The sequence below is a fragment of the Elephantulus edwardii genome, unplaced genomic scaffold (genome assembly GCF_000299155.1).
Source record: "Elephantulus edwardii isolate Elephantulus edwardi_28Jun2011 unplaced genomic scaffold, EleEdw1.0 scaffold00164, whole genome shotgun sequence".
Lineage (NCBI taxonomy): Eukaryota > Metazoa > Chordata > Mammalia > Macroscelidea > Macroscelididae > Elephantulus > Elephantulus edwardii.
In genome coordinates, this window is record NW_006399914.1 from 3,308,667 (window position 1) to 3,330,652 (window position 21,986).

General features: G+C 38.3%; 1 protein-coding gene across 2 annotated transcripts in view; it reads left to right on the plus strand.

Annotated features, from left to right (window-relative positions):
- Positions 1-19,206, plus strand: part of SLC12A1 (solute carrier family 12 (sodium/potassium/chloride transporter), member 1) — a 139,070-nt gene extending 119,864 nt beyond the window's left edge. Inside the window, exons 24-26 of one of the 2 annotated variants that reach the window (XM_006895292.1) lie at positions 14,643-14,778; positions 16,744-16,811; positions 18,979-19,206. In XM_006895292.1, the coding sequence (XP_006895354.1) occupies positions 14,643-14,778; positions 16,744-16,811; positions 18,979-19,114 (340 nt within the window). In that variant the 3' untranslated portion in view covers positions 19,115-19,206. The remainder of the gene's footprint in view (positions 1-14,642; positions 14,779-16,743; positions 16,812-18,978) is intronic. The other variant, XM_006895293.1, reaches the window with a different exon arrangement.
- Positions 19,207-21,986: the final 2,780 nt, after the last annotated feature.

Below are 21,986 nucleotides of genomic sequence, written 5' to 3' on the forward strand. Positions count from 1 at the left end.
TCCCTACATTGTTCTCTTGAAATTTGCAGTGATATGATCAAAGAGGCTCATTTTACAGATCTATTTATAAAAATGCAATTCTCTTCAGTAACACAGCAAGCCCAATGAATGTTTGCCGTTTGTCACTTAGCAATAGGACAGAGATTTGAGGTGTTCTACAGTGCAACTCAATATTAATAAACCTTTCCACTGGACCAACAGGCAACCTCATGAGAAATGGAGAAACGATCAACATTGTCAACTATTTTATTATACTTGGGTCCACAATTAACATCCATGATAATAGTAATAAAGAAATTAAAAGAAATGTGTTGTCAAGTATCTCTTGAAAGTTCTAAAGAGAAAGAATGTCAGTTTAAGAACTAATGTGCAGGGTTTCTATGTTCAACCTTTTGAGGAAGTGTCAAACTACCTTCCAGAATGTTTGCACCATTTTACAACCCCAGCAACAACGTATAAGAGTTCCCTTCTCGCCACATGCTCTTCAACATCTATTATTTGCTGCCCTGTTGAACTTTGCCACACTTACTGGAGTGGGATGGTACCTCATTTTTGTTTTAATTTGCATCTCATTGCCAGTGATTTGGAGCATTTCTTCATGTGTCTGTTTGTCATTCAAATATCTTCCTCTGTGAAAATTCTTTCCATGTCTTTTGCCCATTTTGTAATTGGGTTATCAGTCTTTTTCTTGTGGCAGTCCAGGAGTATTCTGTAAACTTTTGTTAATAAGGCTCTTGTCTGAGAAGGCATTACCAAATGTTTGTCCCTAGTCTGTAGGTTTTCTTTTCACCCTGTTGGAAAAAGGTTTTGATGCACGCATGGATTTAATCTTTAGAAGGCCCCATGCATTAATTTTATCCTCTTTAGATTGTGCATTTCTGGTTATATTTGGCAGTCTCTTTATACCTTGGACTAGTGCTTCTAAGCTTGATTCCAGTTTGTCTCTTATGAGTATTATGTTTTTGAGCTTTACTCCCAGGTTTCTAATCCACCTTGAGTTAATTTTAGTGTATGGTGTGAGATGTGGATCCTCTTTCTGCTTTCTGCAGGTAGCAGTCCAGTTTTGCCAGCACCATTTGTTGAAGAGGTTGTCATTTCCCCATTTGATAGCTTTAATTTCCTTGAAATTCTATATGACCCAGTTATTCCACTACTTAGAATATACTCTGAGAATATGAGAACTGAGGCACAAACTGAGATTTGTGCACCAATGTTCATAGCAGCATTATTCACCATTGCAAGAACATGGAAACAGCCTAAATGTCTAACCCCAAACGAGTGGATTGCGAAATTATGATACATTCACACAATGGAATACTATGTAGCATTCAGAAGCAATGATGTTGTAAATTATTACCTAATTTGGGAGGGACTGGACAGCATTATGCTGAGTGAATTAACTCAGTCCCACAAGGATAAATATTGTATAAAACCATTATTATAGGATGAGTATAAGGATCCAGGAGGGGTGGCAGAGACTGGAAGCAGAGTGATGTAGATGTATATGGGGAGGGATGGATTAATAATTGAAAGAATTTGTTCAAATTTGTATTCTAATTTTGTAAATAATCCAGGAGGGGGAAAATAATTTAAAAAATTAAAATTAAAAAACAACAACAAATTAAGGTGTGCCTGATGCAAGCCTTGGTATTTTCAATTGCTCCCTATGCATCTAGAAATTGGACAGTGAATAAAGAAGACCTAAGACAATGACTAGGGAGGATAGAAGGAGAATTGATGCCTTTGAGCTGTGGTGCTGGAGAAGAGTATTGAATGTACCATGGACTGCCAAGAAAACAGATTCATCCTGGAGAGGTTTAAACCAGGCTGTTCCTTAGAGACAAAGATTCTGGGGCTTTGCCTGATATACTTTGGACATGTTGTAAGGAGGGACAGGCCCTTGGAGAGGGACATCATGCTTAGTAGGTTGGAGGGCAGGCGCAAGAGAGGAAGACCCTCTATGAGGTGGATTGATTCAGTGACTGGGGTAATCGGGATGGATGTGTCAGAGACCATGCGATTAGCACAGGATAAAGCAGGGTTTAGGGCTGTTGTACATAGGGTTGCTATGAGGGTTGCAAGTGACTCGACAGCACATAACAACAAGAAGAAATGAACTTGAATTGTCATGTTGGCAAAGAGTATTGAATATACTATGCATTGCCAAATGAATAAAATCTGTCTTGAAGGAAGAGCAACCAGAGTGCTCCTTATAGACAAAGATGGAAAAATGGGTTTGGGCATGTTTTCATGAGCAACCAGTGCTTAAAATGAGACATCATGCTGGGAAAGAGGGTCAACAAAAGAAAGGAAGACCCTCAGTGAGTTGGATTGAGATAGTGACTTCCACAGAAAGGTGCAAGATAGGGTAGGGTTCAGATCTGTTGTTCATAGAGTTGCTATGAGTGGTAGTTAACACAATGGCACCTTATAACACCACAAGTGCAGGGTATACACACTACCCAACGCCATTCAGTCAATTCCAAACAGTGCATGCCTATAGAACAAAGTGGATCTACTCTATAAGGTTTGTAAGGTTGTGAATATTTATAGAAGTAGAGAGACCAGTCCTTGGAGAGGGACATCAAGTTAGGGAGGTTGAAGGGACAGCACAAGAAAGGAAGACCCTCAATGAGACAGATTGGTTCTGTGATTGGGGAAATGGGAGTAGTTGTGTCGGAGACAGGTTGGCACAGGATAGAGTAGGGTTTAGGGCTCTTGTACATAGGCTATGAGTCGTTAGTAACTCAATGGTACATAACAACAATAACAACACTGACATATCTCCCATTAAGGCGCTGGTGAACGTAAACCACTGAACTTGAAGTTAATATTCTAATGCTTAAACTTTCTAACACCAAGATTTTAAATATAGGGCCATTTTCTGCCATCTAGCAATAGGATCACTGAGTTGGGGCCATTCAATGGCGCCTAACAAAAACAACAGCGGAATTTAGCCACTATATCTCCTATTTCCCTTGAATTTACTGTAAGCCCTGGCTCAGTGCTAGTGACAATTCAGTCACATAATTTTTGTAACCAAATTCCTGCTGCTGTTTGCCATGTCTGTTCCTATGGACTGTCTGTGCTTAACAATTTATTCCTACATTCCTTTGCCTCTTGGTTTGTCAATCTGGTTTCTCTATAAAGCCCTTTTCCCTCCTCTTTCATATCAATCTGTACTCAGTGACCACTCAGCATACCCTCCTTTGTATCAGTATCACATCCCTAAAGATGTTGGTGAACCTCTTCCAATAACCACACTTCTTCATTTCATCATCTTAGTCTGGACACTCCTCCTCTTACCTTTGTGCCCTTGTCTCTTCTTGTCAGGGAGCTAAACTATGTTGACAGTTAGGAAGGAAAAAAGGGACCTGGAAATCTTGCTTTTGTCTTATCTAAGCTTTGTTTTCAGGTGCCATTTTAATTTGGTTTTCTCGCATGTTCTCATCATCCTATAATAAAGAGATTTACTTGCCACCCTAAGGAAAAAAATGGATTAGGTATCACATTTTAGAGAATTTCTCTTTAATACTTCAAGACCTGGAAAAAAGATGGAAATAATGATGACAATAATAATCTGTCCTGATTGAAACTAAAGAATTCTTGCACCTAAGTATAAAAATAAAAGAGAGCTGCACTGCAAGCTCCAGCCTCCTTTCTTCAGTCTTCTACTATTACTGATGACTGTTTTATTACTTCGACTATTGCCATTATTGCTATTACTTCATAAGACAATCACATATTTGACGTTAGCAATGGTTGTTCCTATACAGGAAGGTTGTGCTGTTGTTAGGTGTTGTCAGGTTGAGTACAACTCATAGCGACCCTATGAACAACAGACCTGAATTCTGTCCTATCCTGTGCTATCCTCACAATCTTTGACACACTCAATCTGCAGTCACTGTGTCAATTAACTTATTGAGGGTCTTTCTCTCTTTTTGCTGTCCCTCCACTTTTCCAAGCATGATGGTCCTCCGCAATGTATAGCATCTCCTAGCAACACACCTGAAGTATGTGAGATGAAGCTTTATCACCTTTGCCTCCAAGAAGCACTCTGGCTGTTCCTGCTCTGGCATTTGTTCTTTTGGTGTTCCACAGTTATTCAGTACTCTTCTTTAACATTACAGCTCAAAAGCAACAATTCTTCTGTCATCCTTATTCATTCTCCAGCTTTCAGCAACATAGCAAGTGGCTGAAAAGACCAAATGGCTTGAATCAGGCACCCCTGAGTCCTTAAACTAACACCATTGCTCCTCAATAATTTGGAGAGGTCCCTAACTGCAGACTTCCAATCCAATACATCTCCTGACTGTTGATAACAAGTGTATTGTTTGTGGATCCTAGTAAGATGTAGTTGTTAACAGTTTCAATCTTCTCCATCTATCATGATGTTGCCTAGCTTTTTTTAATTTTTATTTTTCTGGCTTGCATACAATCATTAGTAGACATTATGTTTCATTCACATGCTTTGTTTTTATACAACTGTTCATATGCATGTGCTTTATATAATTAATTACTATTGATCCATGCCTTTTATCATCCTGTCTCAGCAAATCCCTGTTGCATCTTGCCTATTCAATAATTCACCCTCACCCATCCATCCACTAATCTCTGCTATCCTAATAATTTTACCCCTTCCCCCTTCCCACCTCTCTTCCCCACTTCCCCTCCCCTTTGGAAGCTTTATTTTAGAACAAACAAAGAGGAATGGTCTGTTCCGTAAATATCCCAGATGGTCACTGGTGGAACATCACAGATGGCCACTGGTGACACATCTTAGACCTCTGTGATAATTAGGAAAAGCTAACTCCCCTGGGCAGTCCCGTCATAATTAGGAAAAGCTAACTCCCTTCAGCAATCCAATCAAAGAAAGAAATCTTCCCCCAGGTTGACCCATCTCTGGGCAGAGGTACCACACACAGGCTTAGCGAGGAGACCCTTGGCTCTGTTTCAGATCGCCTTGGTTAAATAGTCCCTGTCTGCCATCAACTGTCTCCTGACCACTCTTTTTCTTGCTCACTAAATTTCTAGGTGGTACACAATGTTGAAAATAGTTTGTCAATTATTTCCATGGCTGGAACAATATCAAATGTCCTCTAATTGTCTTTAACAAATCTCTCAACAATCCATAAACCATCCGTAAGTTTCTATAGAGATATTTAGTAATAGAAACATTATCTCTAAATATGGTAGGGCAAAGGTGAAAGGCAGTAGAAAACCAAAGTTAATGAGAAAATAATTGAGCTCATGTGGTTAAATTTCATGTATTGTATAGACGGAATTAAAAGCCAGGGGCCAAAAAAGACAAAATTCTTTATGTGGAAATCAAAAAGAAACTAGAAGGAATTAACTATACACTTTGTCATAAAAACAACACTATTATCTTGCAAGGAAAGAAGTCTCAAGTAAAAATAGGGAAAGAAAATGTATATAATTTGAAAAATTCAGCTTCATTTTTACTAGGAACAAGGGTGAAAAAAATCAGGCACATACAAGTTAATTTTTTTTTATTTTATTAACTCTCACTTATTTTTGTCATTGTGCTGTTATGTGCTTTTATGTCAGAACTGATTTATAGCTGACCCTCCAGTGAGTTGTCAGAAGTTGTAAAGAGCATGGAAGGAGATTGCCCACCTTCCTACCAAGGAATAGCTTATAGTGACATTTTACCATTGTTGCTTCTAAGGAGCACTCTGCTCTTCCTTCAAGTTTGCTTTGTTTATTCTTTTAATGGCCATTGGTGCCACATTTTAGTCCTATGTTATAAGTAGAAAAATCTCAATCTCCAGGGCAATGGAACCAGAGAAAGTACTCTCCCTGCAGGCTGACACAGTCTTAGCCTCAGGTACCAGACACAGGATTTACAAGAGTAAAGCCGTGATTCCTTGTCACCTCCCACATGGCCCTTCTTGCCTAAATACTCTCTTATCTGCAATTAAGTGTTCCCTGAACACTCTTTTTTCTTGGCACTCAGTCTCTAGTTTGAAAGAATGTGTGGAATAACAGTAGGAAATGGCCACCTTTGGGTTGTCAGCAATTATATGTAATGTCATTGTTGTTTGGTGCCATCAAGTCTGGACCAACTCACAACTGACCCTCTTAGTGGATAACTCACAAATGACCCTCCAGTGGATTTTCAGAGACAGGAAATCACATGGGAAAAGATTTCCCATATTTCTCCTACAAGGCTTCTGTTGGATTTGAACTGTATGCCTTTGGGTTGTCAGCACAACTCCTTACCCATTAGGCCACAACCACAACTGTATTTAATTGTTGTTTTTAGATGCTGTCAAGTACAACTCATAGCAACCCTATAAAATAAGGTCTGAACTCCGCTCTCTCCTGTGTCATCCTCATGCTTCCTGACACACACGAGCCCATTGCAGTTGTCACCACATCAATCCACCTAGTAAAGGGTCTTCCTCTCCTTCACTGACCTTCGACACTTCCTAATATTATGTCCTTCTCTAAGGAATAGCCCCTACTGGCAACATGCCATCATTCTTGTCTCCAAAGAGATCTCCGTCTGTATCCTCTACAAGACATATCTTTTTGTTCTTTTGGCATCCATGGAATGTTCAGTGTTCTACTCCAACACTACACTACAAAGGCATCACATTTTTTAAAAAAAATAGTGATTTTAATGGAAGTTTACATTACAGGAAAGTTGGATTATTTTTTTTCATTCATTCATTGTTTCACATTTCCTCCCTTCTCCCCCACCCTATTCTCTTAAAAAAAGAATACATTCATTGCTGCATAATTTCCTTCCTCCCACCCCTCATCCCTCCCCTAGTCCTCTTTTCTATGCACCTCTTATTCTGGACTGTTGTCATACAAATAATGCATAATACATTCCTTTTAAACAGTTCTTTCCTTCATCTTATTTATCCCCTCTTTTCTTAGTTTTCTCCCAACCCCCATGTCAGTCCTGTTTTATAGCAATAGCCTTATGCAGCATTTGTCCTTTTGTGATGGAGATTATTTCACTTAGCATAATGTCCTCCAGGGTCACGCATGTTGCATAATATTTTATGAGTTCCTTGTTTTTCAGAGCTGCGTAGTATTCCATTGTGTGAATATACCATAGTTTTTCTATCCATCCATTTCTTCATGGGCACTTGGGTTGCGTCCCTTTCTTTGCTATTGTTATTGCTTTGCAATAAACATGAGTGTGCATATATCACTTTGGATGGCAGCTCTGGTTTTTTTATGGTATATTCCTAGTAGTGAAATTGCTGGGTCCAACCATATTTCTGTGTGAGAAATAGAAAGTGCCAAACCACCTTCTATAGTGCTTGCACTGTTTCACACTCCCACCAGCAGTGAATAAGGCACAACCTCACCAGCATTTATTGTTTGCTGCTCTATTGAACTTAGTCATTATTGCTGAGGCAAGATGATATCTCATAGTGGTTTTGATTTGCATCTCTCTTAAAGCTAGGAATTTTAAACATATATCCAGGCATTTGTTTACCATCTGAATGTCTTCTTTAGTGAAGTGTCTGTTCACATCCTGTGCCCATTTTGCAATTGGATTGTTTAACTTTTTCTTGTTGAGATGCTGGAGTATTCTATAAATTTTAGACATGAGTTCCTTATCAGATATATCATTACCAAGATTGGGGGTTTTTTTCCTGAGTCTGTGGCTTTCCTTTATACCCTGTTAGAGAAGTTTTTTTATGTGCATAGGGATTTGATTCTTAGAAGGTTCTATTCATCTATTTTGTTCTCGTCTGGTTGTAAGTTTGTCATTATGCCTGAAAGACTGTTCATATCATGGATTAGTTCTTCTTCCAAATTCTTCTCTAATGAAGTTTATAGTCTTTGGTTTTACTCCTAGGTCCTTGATCCACCATGAGTTGGTTTTTGTGTATGGTGGTAGGTGTGAGTCTTGCTTGAGTTTTCTTAAGATGGTTTTCCAATTTTGCCAACACTACTTGTTTAAAAGGCTGTAATTTTCCCACTTAACTGATTTAATCTCCTTGTCAAAAATCAGTTGACCCTAGGTAGGTGAGCTGATTTCTGGGTTCTCAATTCTATTCTATTAATCTATGTCTCTATCACTGTACTAGTACTATGCTGTCTTGACCACCACAGCAGTAGTAGTATTTGAAATCACCTCCTACCTTGTTTCTCTTTTTCTGCAATATTAAAGGTGTTAATTCTTCTGTCATCTTTATTCACTGTCCAGCTCTCAAATGCATAGCAAGTGATTGGAAAGACTAGGGCCTAATCAGATGCACCTTAGTCCTCAAACTGACATCATTACTCCTCAATAATTTGGAGAGGTCTCTAACTGCAGATTTTCCCAGTGCAATGCATCTCTTTATTTCCTGAGTGCTGGTACCAAGGCTGTTAATTGTGGATCCAAGCAAGATCTTCATAAGAGCAAGACATCATGAGTTTTCCCCTCTAGAATTCATGATGGGTTTAAACCACCAATCTTTCAGTCAACAATTGAGCATTTGAACAAAAATAAAACGCAACATCTGACAATTTAATCATTACTTTACCAGGGTTCCTACAACGACAATGAGGAGTTTTGCTGCTAATTCAAAGGCATGTTGTTCGAATCACCAGCTGCTCTGTGGGGGGGAAAGTGAAAAATCTGCACCTCATCTGATTTACAACCTCTGAAAACTCACTGGGGAGTCAGCTATGAATTTGTTCCAACTCCACAGCATACAACAATTCACCACAGTAACTTACATAGAGGAAATAACTGACAAACATACAAAAATATCTAAGTGTAATTTAACTTTCAGGTGAAGCTTGGTCGATATAGAAACTTAATTTTGTCATTAAGGACTAATTATCTTTTGGTCTTTCTACCCTCTCTTCCATTATGAAAACGATCATCAGCCAATGATAATTTATCTTATGGAAGCCCAGTTAAGATTACTTATTTATTTTTACTTGATTGTACTTTCTTAGAGTGAATGAGAAAATATGTCTCTTTCCTATCATTGAATTTAGGTCCTACATTTCATTCAAGTTACACTTGCCCATACCACTGAACCATTCACTGTGACTAGTGAAATGTTGGATCTACCAGGACTATATCTGAGCAATTACTTCAACAAAGGTGACAGAATTGTATTGACTGACTAATGTTGGGATGGACTATTCCCATCCAAAAACCACAATGTGGAAAGCTATCAACCTCCATTCTTCTTTCTATTTATCAAAAAACTCTTTTGTGCTGTGGTTTCTAACAAGGATATGGCTGAATGAGAAGAAAACTCATCCTAATTAAAAGAAGTCTGTTGGTTTTTAAACCTAAGTCTTCATGTATGTTAAGTAAAGTGAGTCTCACCCAAATTATTACACTGATCCTCCTGCCAGCCAAATTTTTCATTGTTCCTCTCAGGCTAGGTAACCTTAATGGTAGAAGATGTGGCTTAAAAGCACAGGTTCATCTCTCCAGAGGCTGCACTTTTTCCATTGCACTGTCTACTACCACCAAAGAGCTCATGTATATTTGAAATGGTGAGGATGGCGTAAAATAGGGCAAGACTTCCATCCATTGTTCATAGGGTCACTATGAGTCACAGTCAACTCAATGGCACATAGCAACCATCAAAGGACTCAGAAAACATGGCACTGTTGGAAGAATTGTTAAAAAAATGAATTTACTGCCCTTGAAAGCATAATAGGATGTTATCAGTCAAATTCTTTTTCTTTGTCTACATTTCTAAATAATTCAGTGCATCAGAATTCTACAATATTAAGCATCCCTTTAGTCTCTTAACAAAGGCACACTGGTAGTTACAATCTTCCTCCTTTATAAACTGCACTTTTCTTTGCAAATCCTAAATCAGGTTAACTGATGAGATAATTGAACTCTTTGCTTGATATTTTAGTTTTTTAACTGAGCAGCACAGGATTCTAATCATTGCTCATCTCTTTGTTATTAAGTTACAAGTAAGTTGCATTATATAAAACTAAAGAATATTGCTCATACTTGAGCTCATCTTAAGTGGCATACTGAAGACATTGCCATAAATTATAAACTCTCCTTTGTGCCATCATTTTAAAAATAAATGTGAGATCTTTAAGTTAGACAAGAATGAGACTTTCCAGCAATTTTTTAAATGTTCTACAGCTCTTAGCTACTGCTCCCAGTTTTATAATCTCCTCAATAGCTTCTTTTTAATTGCTGCGCCATGACCTAGGATTTTCAGTCATTAAGAGCATATTGATTTTTGGTCTTTCCCTTTAAGTGCACCCGAACATTAGTCATCTGGAAAGGTCAGGTGATGTTAGGCATCAGAAAGACAAAGACAGCATTATTTGCAGCAAACATCCAAATTGGTCCTTAGACATTAAACTCATGGGATCCCTCGCTATTCTTCACAGTGTCCTGCAATGGGTAGGAGATGCCAAGTAGGGTGAAGATGAAGCTAGCCCTATCCAAATAAATTATTTCTTTTTTCTCTTTTTGATCTTTTATTATAAAAATGTGATTCGTTCAATTTCTGTAAATAGTCTTATATAAAATTGTTGTTTTTCTTTTATTAATTATAAAAATTATGCAAGGATTTAGGGGTCCTCAAGTCTGATCTTGATATAGTCTTATGCCTTCATATGCTAAACACAAAAACCAAATAAACCAACTATATAAATACTAAACCTTTGATAAATAATCTGACTTATCTTGTATTTAGTTTCCTTAAAAAATAGGGTAAGGATATCAAAAATGTTGTTATAAAACATTTAGAGATAAATTGCTTTTTCAAGCAATTAATCTATTACTGTTTTAGTAGTTGTTGTCAGGTGCCATTGGATAGACTATGACACATAACAACCCTCTGAACAAGAGATTAGAACCTGACTTTAACCTGTGACATCCTCACTATCTCTAATTGAGTCCATTATTATAGTCACTTTGTCAATCTGAGGATGATGCCTTTTCCAGCTATTGCACCCTCCTGACAACATGACCAAAGAGATCAGGTTTCACTCTCCTTGACTCTAGGGAATACCATGTTTGCACTTCCTCCAATGTAGATTTGCTTGTGTTTTTGACAGTTGATGGACTATTCAATACTTTTCTCCAGCATCACAACTAAAAGACCTTGATTCCTCTGTCATGTATATTGAATGTTCAATTTTCACATGCATAGAAAGGTATTGAGAAGACCATGATCTGGGACTGGTGCACCTTTACCTTTAAACAGACTTTTTTTTTTTAGATTTTAATGAGAGTTTATATAGAATTTGGATTTCCATTGATATATTGTTGCACATTTACCTCCCTGTCCCCTATAGCTCCCAGTTTGCTTTTTTCTTTGGAATAAACATTCTTTCATTGTTATCCAGTGCCCCTCCCCCCAATCTCTGACCACTTTATTATGCAACTTTTATTCTGGAATCTTGTAATGCCAATAATACCTAATCATATATTCCTTTATACAGTTCTCTCCCTCGTTGGTTTCAATGCTGTGTACATTACTTATCCCCTCTTTTCTGTTTCCCCCCCCAACCCTTCTATCAGTTCTGTTCTAAAACAGTGGCATTATGCAGTATTTGTCTTTTTGTGACTGAGATATTTCACTCAGCATAATGTCCTCCTTGGTCAACATTTTGTATAATATTTTATGATTTCTTTGTTTTTTTTAGTGCTGCATAATATTCCATTGTGTGAACATACCACAGCTTCTCTATCCATTCATTTGTTGATAGGCATTTGAGTTGTTTCCAACTCTTTGTTATTGTGAACAAAGCAGCAATAAATATGGGTGAGCATATATCTGCCTTGGGTGGCGGTGCTGGTTTCTTTAGGGTATATTCCCAGTAGTGGAGTAGTTGGATCAAATGGTATTTCTATTTCCAACTTTTTGAGAAAGCACCATATTGCCTTCCATAGTGGTTGCACCATTTTACATTCCCATCAACAGTGAATAAGAGTTCCAGATTCTCCAAAACCTTGCCAGTATTTGTTGTTTGCTGTTCTGTTAAAGTTTGCTATTTTTACTGGGATGACATCATATCTCATAGTTGTTTTGATTTACATCTCTCTTAGATCTAGGGATTTTGACCATTTCTTCATGTGTTTGTTGGCCATCTGAATGGCTTCTTTGGTGAAGTGTCTGTTCATATCCTGTGCCCATTTTGCAACTGAGTTGTTTACCTTTATCTTGTTGTGGTATTCAAGTAGTCTATGAATTCTAGATATAAGTCCCTTATCAAACATGTCGTTACCAAATATATTTTCCCAGTCTGTGGCTTCCCTTTTTATCCTGTTGGAGAAGTTTTTGGGTATGCATAAGGATTTTATTCTTAGAAGGTCCCATTCATCTGTTTTATCCTTTTCTGGTTGTAAGTTTTTCAGAATGCTTAGAAGACTGTTCAAGTTGTGGACTAGTGCTTCTAGGGTTCCTTCAAGCTTTTCTCTAATGAAGTTTATAGTCCTTGGTTTTAGTCCTAGGTCCTTGATACACTTTGAGTTTTTTTTGTTTTTTGTTTTGTATGGTGTGAGGTGTGGGTTTTGTTTGCATTTTCTGCAGATAGTTTTCCAATTTTGCCAATATCATTTGTTAAAAAGGCTGTAGTTTCCCCACTTATTTTATCTCCTTGTCAAAAATCAGTTGACCATAGGTACATGGGCTGATTTCTGGCTTCTCAATTCTATTCCATTGATCTATGTGTCTGTCATTGTTCCAGTACCAAACATGTCTTGAACACCACAGCAGTGTAAAGGATTTGAAATCAGGGAGTGAGATGCCTCCTACCTTGTTTCTCTTTTTAAGTAGTACTTTGCTTATTTGGGGTCTTGTTCCATTCCAGATGAAACTGGAGAATGCCTTTTCCATCTTGTTGAAGAATGGAATTGGTATTTGTATTGGGATTGCATTGAACGTGTAGATTGCCTTTGGTAGGACTGTAATTTTCACAATATTGAGTCTTCCTATCCATGAGCAAGGGATTCTTCCATTTCTCCATGTCTCTTCTTGTTTCTTGTAGTAATTTTTGTAATTTTCTTTGAATAAGTCTCTTGTGTTTCTAGTTAGATTTACTCCCAAATATTTAATCTTGTGATTAGCTATTGTGATGGGTATTGTTTTTCTTAGCTTCAGTTCCTTATTCTCTTTGTCATTGTACAGAAATCCAATTTATTTTTGTATGTTGATCTTGTATCTTGCCAATTTGTTGAACTGGTGAACTATCTCTTCAACTCTGTTCATGTGTTCCTCCATAATGTTGACAGCATCTGAAACAATAAACCTCATATTTTAGATTGTACTTTCTTGTTTTTTCAGAACCTCTAATACCTCACTTGGTTTTTTGGGGGGTTTCATTAGCCTTGGACTCTTTATTTGAATGAAATCTTAAATGACAGCATAAAGTGTCAGGGTGCGCTGGGGCGAGAGGCCTGTGGGATTCTGGGCCTCCAGCTGGGTGCCCTCTATCCCCACCAGGCACCATGCTATGAGAGAGGCAGCCAAGTGGTGACCTCACAGGTCTTCCAGTGAGGGCATCTCTGAGTACCACAGCAGGGACAAGGGTTTAGGGATGAGACGCCAGTTGTTTGGCCAGCGCAGATCAGTAGCATCTGCAGCAGGTGGTGAGCAATGGTGACCTTGAAGTCTCTCTGTTTTTGCTGTGAAGGTTCATCTTGAGCACAATCAGGTCTATTCAGGGCAGAGTTATATTGAAGGGCAGGGCAGGGAGTTGGCCAAGTGCCAAGATGGTAGCCATATTCTAGAAAAGGGTGGGGCAGCTAGCCTGCCTGGGTTTCTCTCAGTTTGACAGAGAAAAGGCCTGTGGAACCAGCCTCCTCTGACAGACAACTGTTGCAGCTAGGGTAGCAAACCGTGCTCTAGGCTAAAGGTAGTTGATGGACTGGATGTGAGGAGACTCAAGTTGGAGCACGGAGACCTAACTGGAAAACCAAGAAGCCTTAGTTTTAGCTCCAGCTGTCTCACTCCCTTCTAATTGAGTCTAAGGTGTCCCACTTGATCCAGACAATCAGTGACCCCCCACAAAGTATCTCACTCAACATTCAGTCACTCACAGTGCGCATTGGAAGTGGCATTCTGGACGTGGGCCAGCAGCTTCTGGGCCAGGGTTCCAGGTATGGGCCAGCAATGACGGGACTGGAATCCTGGGCTCACACTCATTCAGATTCCAGCCATCCTCCCACCCCTGCATGTTGCTCCTCGGCATGTGTGTCAGCAGCTCCCTCGTGTGAGCAAGCTCCTAAGCAACTTCTATAGAACCTTGTTCATGACCTATATTAATTCATGAATGTCTCCTATAGCATCCATACAATAAGCATATGGAAACTCATTTGTGGTCTCAAGTGTCTACATTATAACTATCTTTTATGATGCTGTGCAGAAAATATCTTTGTAGAATAATTGTTATTGTTGTGTTTGAGTGTTTGAATTCAGGATCTAATACCTAGGAGGCTAAGAAGACCTCAAACAAGTATAAGGCCTTCCTTGAGTAGGAAAGCTGCATGATAGTCATGGTTTTACTCATAGTATATTCCCTGCAAAGATAATTCTGAAAAGATTTACATGACATTCAGCTCTGGTTTCACAGCCAATAGAAGCAGTCATACCTGAAGTATCTGTGAAATAATGAGTTAGTTTCCCAGAGTGAGGCTTCCTTTATAATTCTAATTTCAGTTGGAAAGTCTTTGAAGAGATGATTGAACCATATCGTCTTCATGAAAGCTGCAAAGACTTAACAACTGCTGAGAAATTAAAAAGAGAAACTCCATGGAAAATTACAGATGCAGGTTTGGAAGCAGTCAAGGAAAAGGTATGGATTTGTTTTCCTTAATTTTTACTTTACTGTCTAACTAGCTGAAAAGAAAACAGTGGTTTATTTAAAGACCATAAAGTAATAAATCTATTATACAATCTCATTATTCAGGATCCAGGTTTCCTTAATTTCTCTAGTGCTTTCCAATCCTATTAATGGTATAGATATAAGGATTTAGGAAGTTATTTTTTTTATGTGAAATAGATTCTTTTTTTCAAAGTTGTGTGTGTGTGTGTGTGTGTGTGTGTGTGTGTTTTAAATCAGCCATCAGCTTTTAAGTACATATTATGAAGTCCTTTCAAATTTAATTTTAAAGTAGGAAAGACAGGCTAGGATTCTAAAATAATTTAAGCTGATATATATACAAAGGACACAGATAAATGTAGATTGGCTCTCGTTTTAAAACAATTAAAAAAGGATTTTACCCTGATGAAAATTACTATCAAAATTAGCTACAAAATTGCTATTTTAAAAAGGATCTGAGAAAATATGTAATGTAGTTGAACTCATGAATATGAAAGATTGGCCACATGTTGCAGGATGGCTACAAATGGACTTTATTCTTCAGAGTCCAGTAAGGTAGGAGTCACCCCATCTCAATGAAGTTGGAGATAAGAGTATGATAAGATCAAGAACTCAGAGTCAGATAGCATCTGAATTGGACATTAAAAAAATAAGAATCTCTAAACTGTGAAATCTAAATAAACTGCCATAAGAGTTGAACTTGGAATAAGGTAGAGCAAATCACACTGAAAGTGTTCTAGATTTAGTGGAAAATTTACTAAACTAGAAATCGTAAATTCTGTCTATAACAAACCACCAAATTCTAACAAAGACTTTTCATATAATTGAGCAAATCATTCTATTTTTATTAGTCTTGGTTTTTAAGTCAGTGGAAATATAATAAATATTACTCCTATTCCTGAAAAATACTTTTCCAAGTGAGACTTCAAGTGATTTTTTTAGTTTCAATTAAAAAGCCACCTTAGTTTTCAACTGTGCTGAAAATGTTTTCAAAGAGCTTAAAGAAAAGTAGGTTAAGAACAAATCTCTGCTTTTAGTTTGGCTCAGCTCATTGTCCTTGAGTTAGAACTGACCCATCGCCGACCCTTCAATAGATTTCCAAGGCTGTAAAGTGCATGGGAAGAGATTGCCCATCAATCTCCCCCAGATGGTGGATCCAAGCAGTCAGCAAGGGTGGCTATTGAGTTAATAGCACAACTCACTATAAACTAAGCCACCAAAGCTCCCTGAACTCAAATGAATGTGAAGAGGAAGTTAGTGTACTTCAACCCTAAACCTGCTCCCAAACCAGCCATTTCAAACTTATTTTTGCTATTATCCATGTTGTTTGTTTGTTTCCCTCCTAAAATTTAATGAGATTTTATGGCATAAGGAAGGAGCTTAGGAGATATGGTGTTAAAATGAACTGGGCTGCTAACTGAAATTTCAGTGATTTGAATTCACCAGCCACCCTTAGAAATAAAGGAGGGAACACCCCCCCCCCAGAAATATTTACAACCTTGGAAGCCCAAGTTGTTGTTTTTGTTGTTGTTGTTGTTGTGTGCTGTCAAGCCAGAACAGACCCATAGCTGATTTTTCAGGGGGGTTTAAGAGGCAGTAAACAGTACGGAAGGATTTTCCATCCTTCTTCAAAGCAACTGGTGAATATGCACCAAGTGTCTTTGGGATTACAGCGCAGCTTCTTAACACGAGACCACCACATGGTGGCAATAAGTCAGAATCAACTTAAGGGCAGAGAGTAAACACAATGACATTTTGAGCTTGTTCTTTATATATCTAAGCTTTCCCATGAGTTTTTCAAACTACAGTTTCCAAAGCTGGAATTATGCTCTCCTTGAATGAGGTTTTCTGTTCATCCATAATTTGAAGCAGAAAATAAATCCTTATTCATATATTCTGCTAGAACTGTCTACAACAAAATCTTATTTTTGTCCACAGAGTTACCGCCAAGTTCGACTGAATGAACTCTTACAGGAGCACTCAAGGGCTGCAAATCTAATCGTCCTGTATGTATCACTGTAGACATTTAAGAAGGTTAAAGGGGAATGTTAAAGTAAATGTGCTAGTCAGTCTAAAAGCTTATGACCAAGTGTTCAGATGGAGAGTTTAAAAAAAAAAAATCATTATAATGTAGGATTTAAAAGTGAAAGAAAAAATGTCACCCAGGACCCTGGTAGTGGGGCCCATGGACATTAAAAACCTAATATTGTCCCTCCATTAGTTAGGTGCCATCTACAGGATAAGGAGGACATGCCCCCTAGGACCCATATCATTTCTAGATTGTGCTCCAAGTACCTGTGATCCTGGAATTTCTACTGAACCAAGACCAAATCTGCCATTAGACTCATGGGTCTCTTCTTTGAGTAATTCCTTCAAAGGCTATGGTGTCCACACACTTATCCATGAGGTCTCTAACCATAGGGTAAGGATCAGTGTGTGTTTATTTAAAGCTTGGTAGCTAAATTTGAAAAGTGCTGACTTTCACATATATATCTCATAAACTTTCCCATGTTTGTTTTCAAAGAACATCTTACCACTCTTAAGGTTCAGTAGAATGGTGTCCTGAACTGGGTATTGTTGTTGTTAGGTACCATCTAGTCAGACTGCTTCACAGCTGACTCTCCAAGTGGATTTTTCAGAGGATATAAATTGTGTAAGAGGAAATAGTCCATCTTTCTCCTTGCTGGAGGATTTGAACAAACTGCCTGTGGGTTGGTAGTGGATCTCCTTACCTTCTAGGTCATCAGAGGTTTCTAGGGTTCAAATAACTGTTTTCTGGGATTTCTTCCAATGTCAGAACATTTAAACTATTTTGAAAAATAATTTCCACTAAAAAATGAAGGTTAATTAGCTGATAAAATTCTCCATTTAAAGAAGAATGAAATGTTTATCTGTCCTCTACGACCACTGGGAGCTCTGGTAAAATAGTGGTGGTAAAAGTTGCACTGCCAACCTAAAGGCATATAGTTCAAATCTACCAGCTGCACTGTGGGAGAAACATGGGCAATCTCATTCCAGGCCATTGGTTCCAACTCAACAGTACTCAACACCTAAGCCTATTTTCCTGGCTTGTAGATTTTTATACCATCTGAGAAATGTGTCAGCTTAAACTCTATGTTGTTGTTTTTGTTATGTGCCATGGAGTTGGAATCTACTCATAAATGACCCTCCAACAGGTTTTCAGGAGTTGTAAATTACAGAGGAGGAGATTGTCAATCTTCTTCCCATGGAGCATTAGGTGGATTCAAATAGTCTTCCTCTGGATTGGCAAAACCAGACTATCTTTAAAGTCTATACTCCAATAATTTTAATTCCTTCACTTTTTTTAAGGATGTGAGGAAAGTAGTAAAGTGTCAAGCCATTGACAATTAAAGATCTCAGAAATACTGTTGTTGTTATTATGTGCCATCTAGTTGCTTGAGACTCTTAGTGACCCTGTATCCTGCTTTATCCTGTGCCAACCTCATTGTCTCTGACACACCTACTCCCACCACCCCAATTACTGAGTCGATCCATCTCATCGAGGATCTTCCTCTCCTGCACTGTCCCTCCATCTTCCCAAACATGATGTCCCTCTCCAAGGACTGGTCCTTCCTTGCAACATGCCCTAAGCATGTCAGATGAAGGTTCAGAATTCTTGCCTCCAAAGAGCAGCCCAGTTTCACTCTCTCCAGGATGAACTTGTTTGTTCTCCTAGCAGTTCATAGTATATTCAATACTCTTCTCCAGAACCACAAATCAAAGGCATCATTTCTCTTTCTATCATCCCCAGTCATTGTTCAGCTCTCTGGTGCATTGCAAGCAATTGTGAAGACTATGGCCTGGATCAGGCACACCTTAATCTCCAGACTGACATTCAGTATTCTGGAGAGGTCCCTGACAGCTGACTTTCCCAATGCAATTCATCTCCTAATTTCCTGGCTGCTCGTTCCAAGAGTGTTGATTGTGGAGCCAAGAAAACGAAAACTGTTAACAATCTTGGAAGTACTAGTGGCGGAAAATGTGCAACAATGAATGAATGGAAATCCAAGCTCTCTATAAACCTTCATGAAAATATCAATTAAAAATAAATTAAAATGTAAAAACTTAAATAAGAAGAAGTACTAGTGACGTTACTGGCTGGAGTAATGTTAAATTTCCTTGTTTGTTTGTTTGTTTCTCTGATGCTTGCAGGAGCCTTCCAGTGGCAAGAAAAGGATCTATATCTGATTTGCTCTACATGGCTTGGCTGGAAATCCTCACGAAGAACCTCCCTCCTGTCTTACTAGTGAGAGGAAATCACAAAAATGTCCTGACATTTTACTCTTAAAAAATGCATTTTACCTTTATGTGCAAATAATTAAGAAACAGCTTCCAGTTCTTTCTGTTTGTCTATCTGACCTACAGCTAAACCTTTGGAGACTAATCTACTGGATTCTATACAAATTTGATACTTTCCTTTCCCCCAGTTAGCTAATGGGAGCCTTTTTCGTCTATCAGTCTAGGGGAGTTTCAAAGCCAATGTTTTTCCCTAACTTTTTTTTTTTTAATTTCCACTGATGCTGGGAAATGAATTAAACACAAACTGGGAGCTCTCGTGACCTAGTAAGTGTGGAGTTTTGCTACTAGCCCAAAGACAGGCAGCTCAGATTCACCAGCTGCTTCAGGGGAGAAAGATGAGCACTCTCCTCCTGTGCAATCTACTGTCTCTGAAAAACCTACTATAGGGCCAGCTATAAGTTGGTTCCAACTCTATGCTGATGAGTTGAGTTGTTGTGTTTGCTCTAGTGGAGTAGTATACAGTGTGTTGCACTGTAAATCAAAAGATAAGAGGTTCAAATCCACCAACTGCTCTGTAAGAGAACGCTAGTCAGTCTTCTCCCATTGCTCTCTAGCAACAGACTCAGTTTATACACATAAAAATTGCCAGCTTGAATGTAAGCTGCTTCACGCAAATGTAATCTTTCTTTTCTACAGTGTTTGCTTCTGGAGGCTGAATAGGCCTTAGCCCACAGCAGGTTCTCAATAAATGCTTATTGACAGGCCGGTATAATAGCCACAGGGGGGTTATCAAAGGTAAAGACCAACTGGTAGGAAGCATGATTATTCTTGGCTTCCCGAGAAGCTTATACCTACAAAGAAGATTTGAAAATCAATAACAGAAAACTTTTAAGAAGTACTTGAGTCTACAAAATGTTTAAAGCAGTTACCTAAATAAGGGTTTTTTTAATGTAATACAGATTATATACTTAAAGCGAGCTGAGTGATCATTAATAACATACAGCTTGAATTTGCTGCTGACTGCAAAATGTATTTGCTGGCTTAGAAGAAAACATACATTGCAATTAAATGAAATATGTCTTATTCTTAATATATAAACTTCAATTGTCCTCTATACTAAATATTTGACATTTCCATCATAGCATTACTTATATATTTTTTTTTCCTAATTATGTGATTAGCACAGAGGGAATCTTTATAGACACCTAATTGAAATGCAAGTACCACAAATTTTCAAACCATTATGAAGAAACATATCCTGAATCATACATTTAGTTACTTTATATAATGATTATATGGGTTTAAATGAATGATTAAAATGAGAAGGGAGGAAACTTACAGCATTTGGAATACTCAAGTATTGATTCTCTTGTTTTTATAAGCATACTTATATATTTAATCACATTTTTACAAAAACCAACAAAAAATTGTTCTGATGAATGGCTTGATTTTTATCTTTATATATTTGACTGTTTGTTCTAACTAATAAAACATATGAAGAAAATGAAACCAAGACATCAAATGTGTTTGCTTCAGCTTAGGTCGTATTTTTACTTTTCAGTCACTCAGATAATGGTGCAATGAGGTATCAGATGTGAAACTGAAATATTTTAGCAGCCACTTTATAGATAATCTACAATTCAAGATTATAACTTCCAAGTTCCAGTGTTTCTGTTCAGAAAACTGCTGAAACTAGGGATGAAACGGAAAAGCACTCTGCAAAGCAGAAGCAGCAGGGCATCCCTTTTCCATGTCTGGGCCCATTTTACTAGCGCATCTGCTGTTAGACCCTTTCCCAATTCTTATGTACCTGAAATAGAAATAGTTGCTCATGGACCTAGTGACCCAGCTCCATCCCTGCCTGATGCTTCTCAGAAGTACTTCACTGAGTTTCCCGGAAAAGTGGATGTCATAGATTGAATCATGTATTTTGGCTTAGTGGTCAGGAATTGCACTACTATTGCATAAGGTATATGGTTCAAATTTACTAGCTGCTCTGCAGGAGAAAGAAGGGGAATCTCCTTCTATGCAAAGTAAGCTCTTGTGGCCTCGTGGTAAATCTCTTTGCTGCAATCCCAAAGGCACACGGTCCAAACTCACCAACAGCTCCATGGGAGAAGGATAGGCAACCTCCTTTCTCCTGTATGACTACAACATCTGAAAACCCTCTGGGGGGTCAGCTATAGGTCAGTTCCTACTCAATGGTACACAACAGCAACACATACATCAAGATAGCAAATGACTCAAAATGGTAGGTGCATGACTTCTCAGCACCTAACAACAACATATGCATCAGAAAGCTGGATAATGAATAAAGAAGACAGAAAAATCAAGGTGTTGGAGAAGGCAACTCAACTCATTGCCACTGTGCCAGAGCTGACTCATAGCTGACTCTGTAGTAGAGTTTCAGAAGTTGTCGACTGCACAAGAGGATATGGTCCAACTTCCACCCTTGGAACCACATGAATTCAAACCAGCCAGCTTTGAACTAACAGTGCGGCTCCCTGTGACTACACATCTACTAGAGTACTGAATATCCCGTCAACTGCCAAAAGAACAAGCCTTTCTTGGAAGAAGTACAACCAGGGAGCTCCTTAGAGACAAGGATCATGAAACTTTTCCTCACATGTTGTCTGAAAGGCCCAGAAAGGAAGACCCTCATTGAGATGGATTAACACAGTGACTCAATGCACTTGAGGATAAGGGAGATCATGAAAATGGCATACGACAGGGATCCTGTAAATCCTCGTGAAGGTATCTAACAGGACAAATGATATAGAGAAGCTCTGGAATCATTCCTATGATCTGATAAATCAGGTAGACATGAAAGGATTCAGGGTGGAATGTGACACCCCTTAATTCCATTATAGCCCTCATCTCATGTACTGGGAGTTTCTCTAGGGTGTGGCCAGTAACACCTT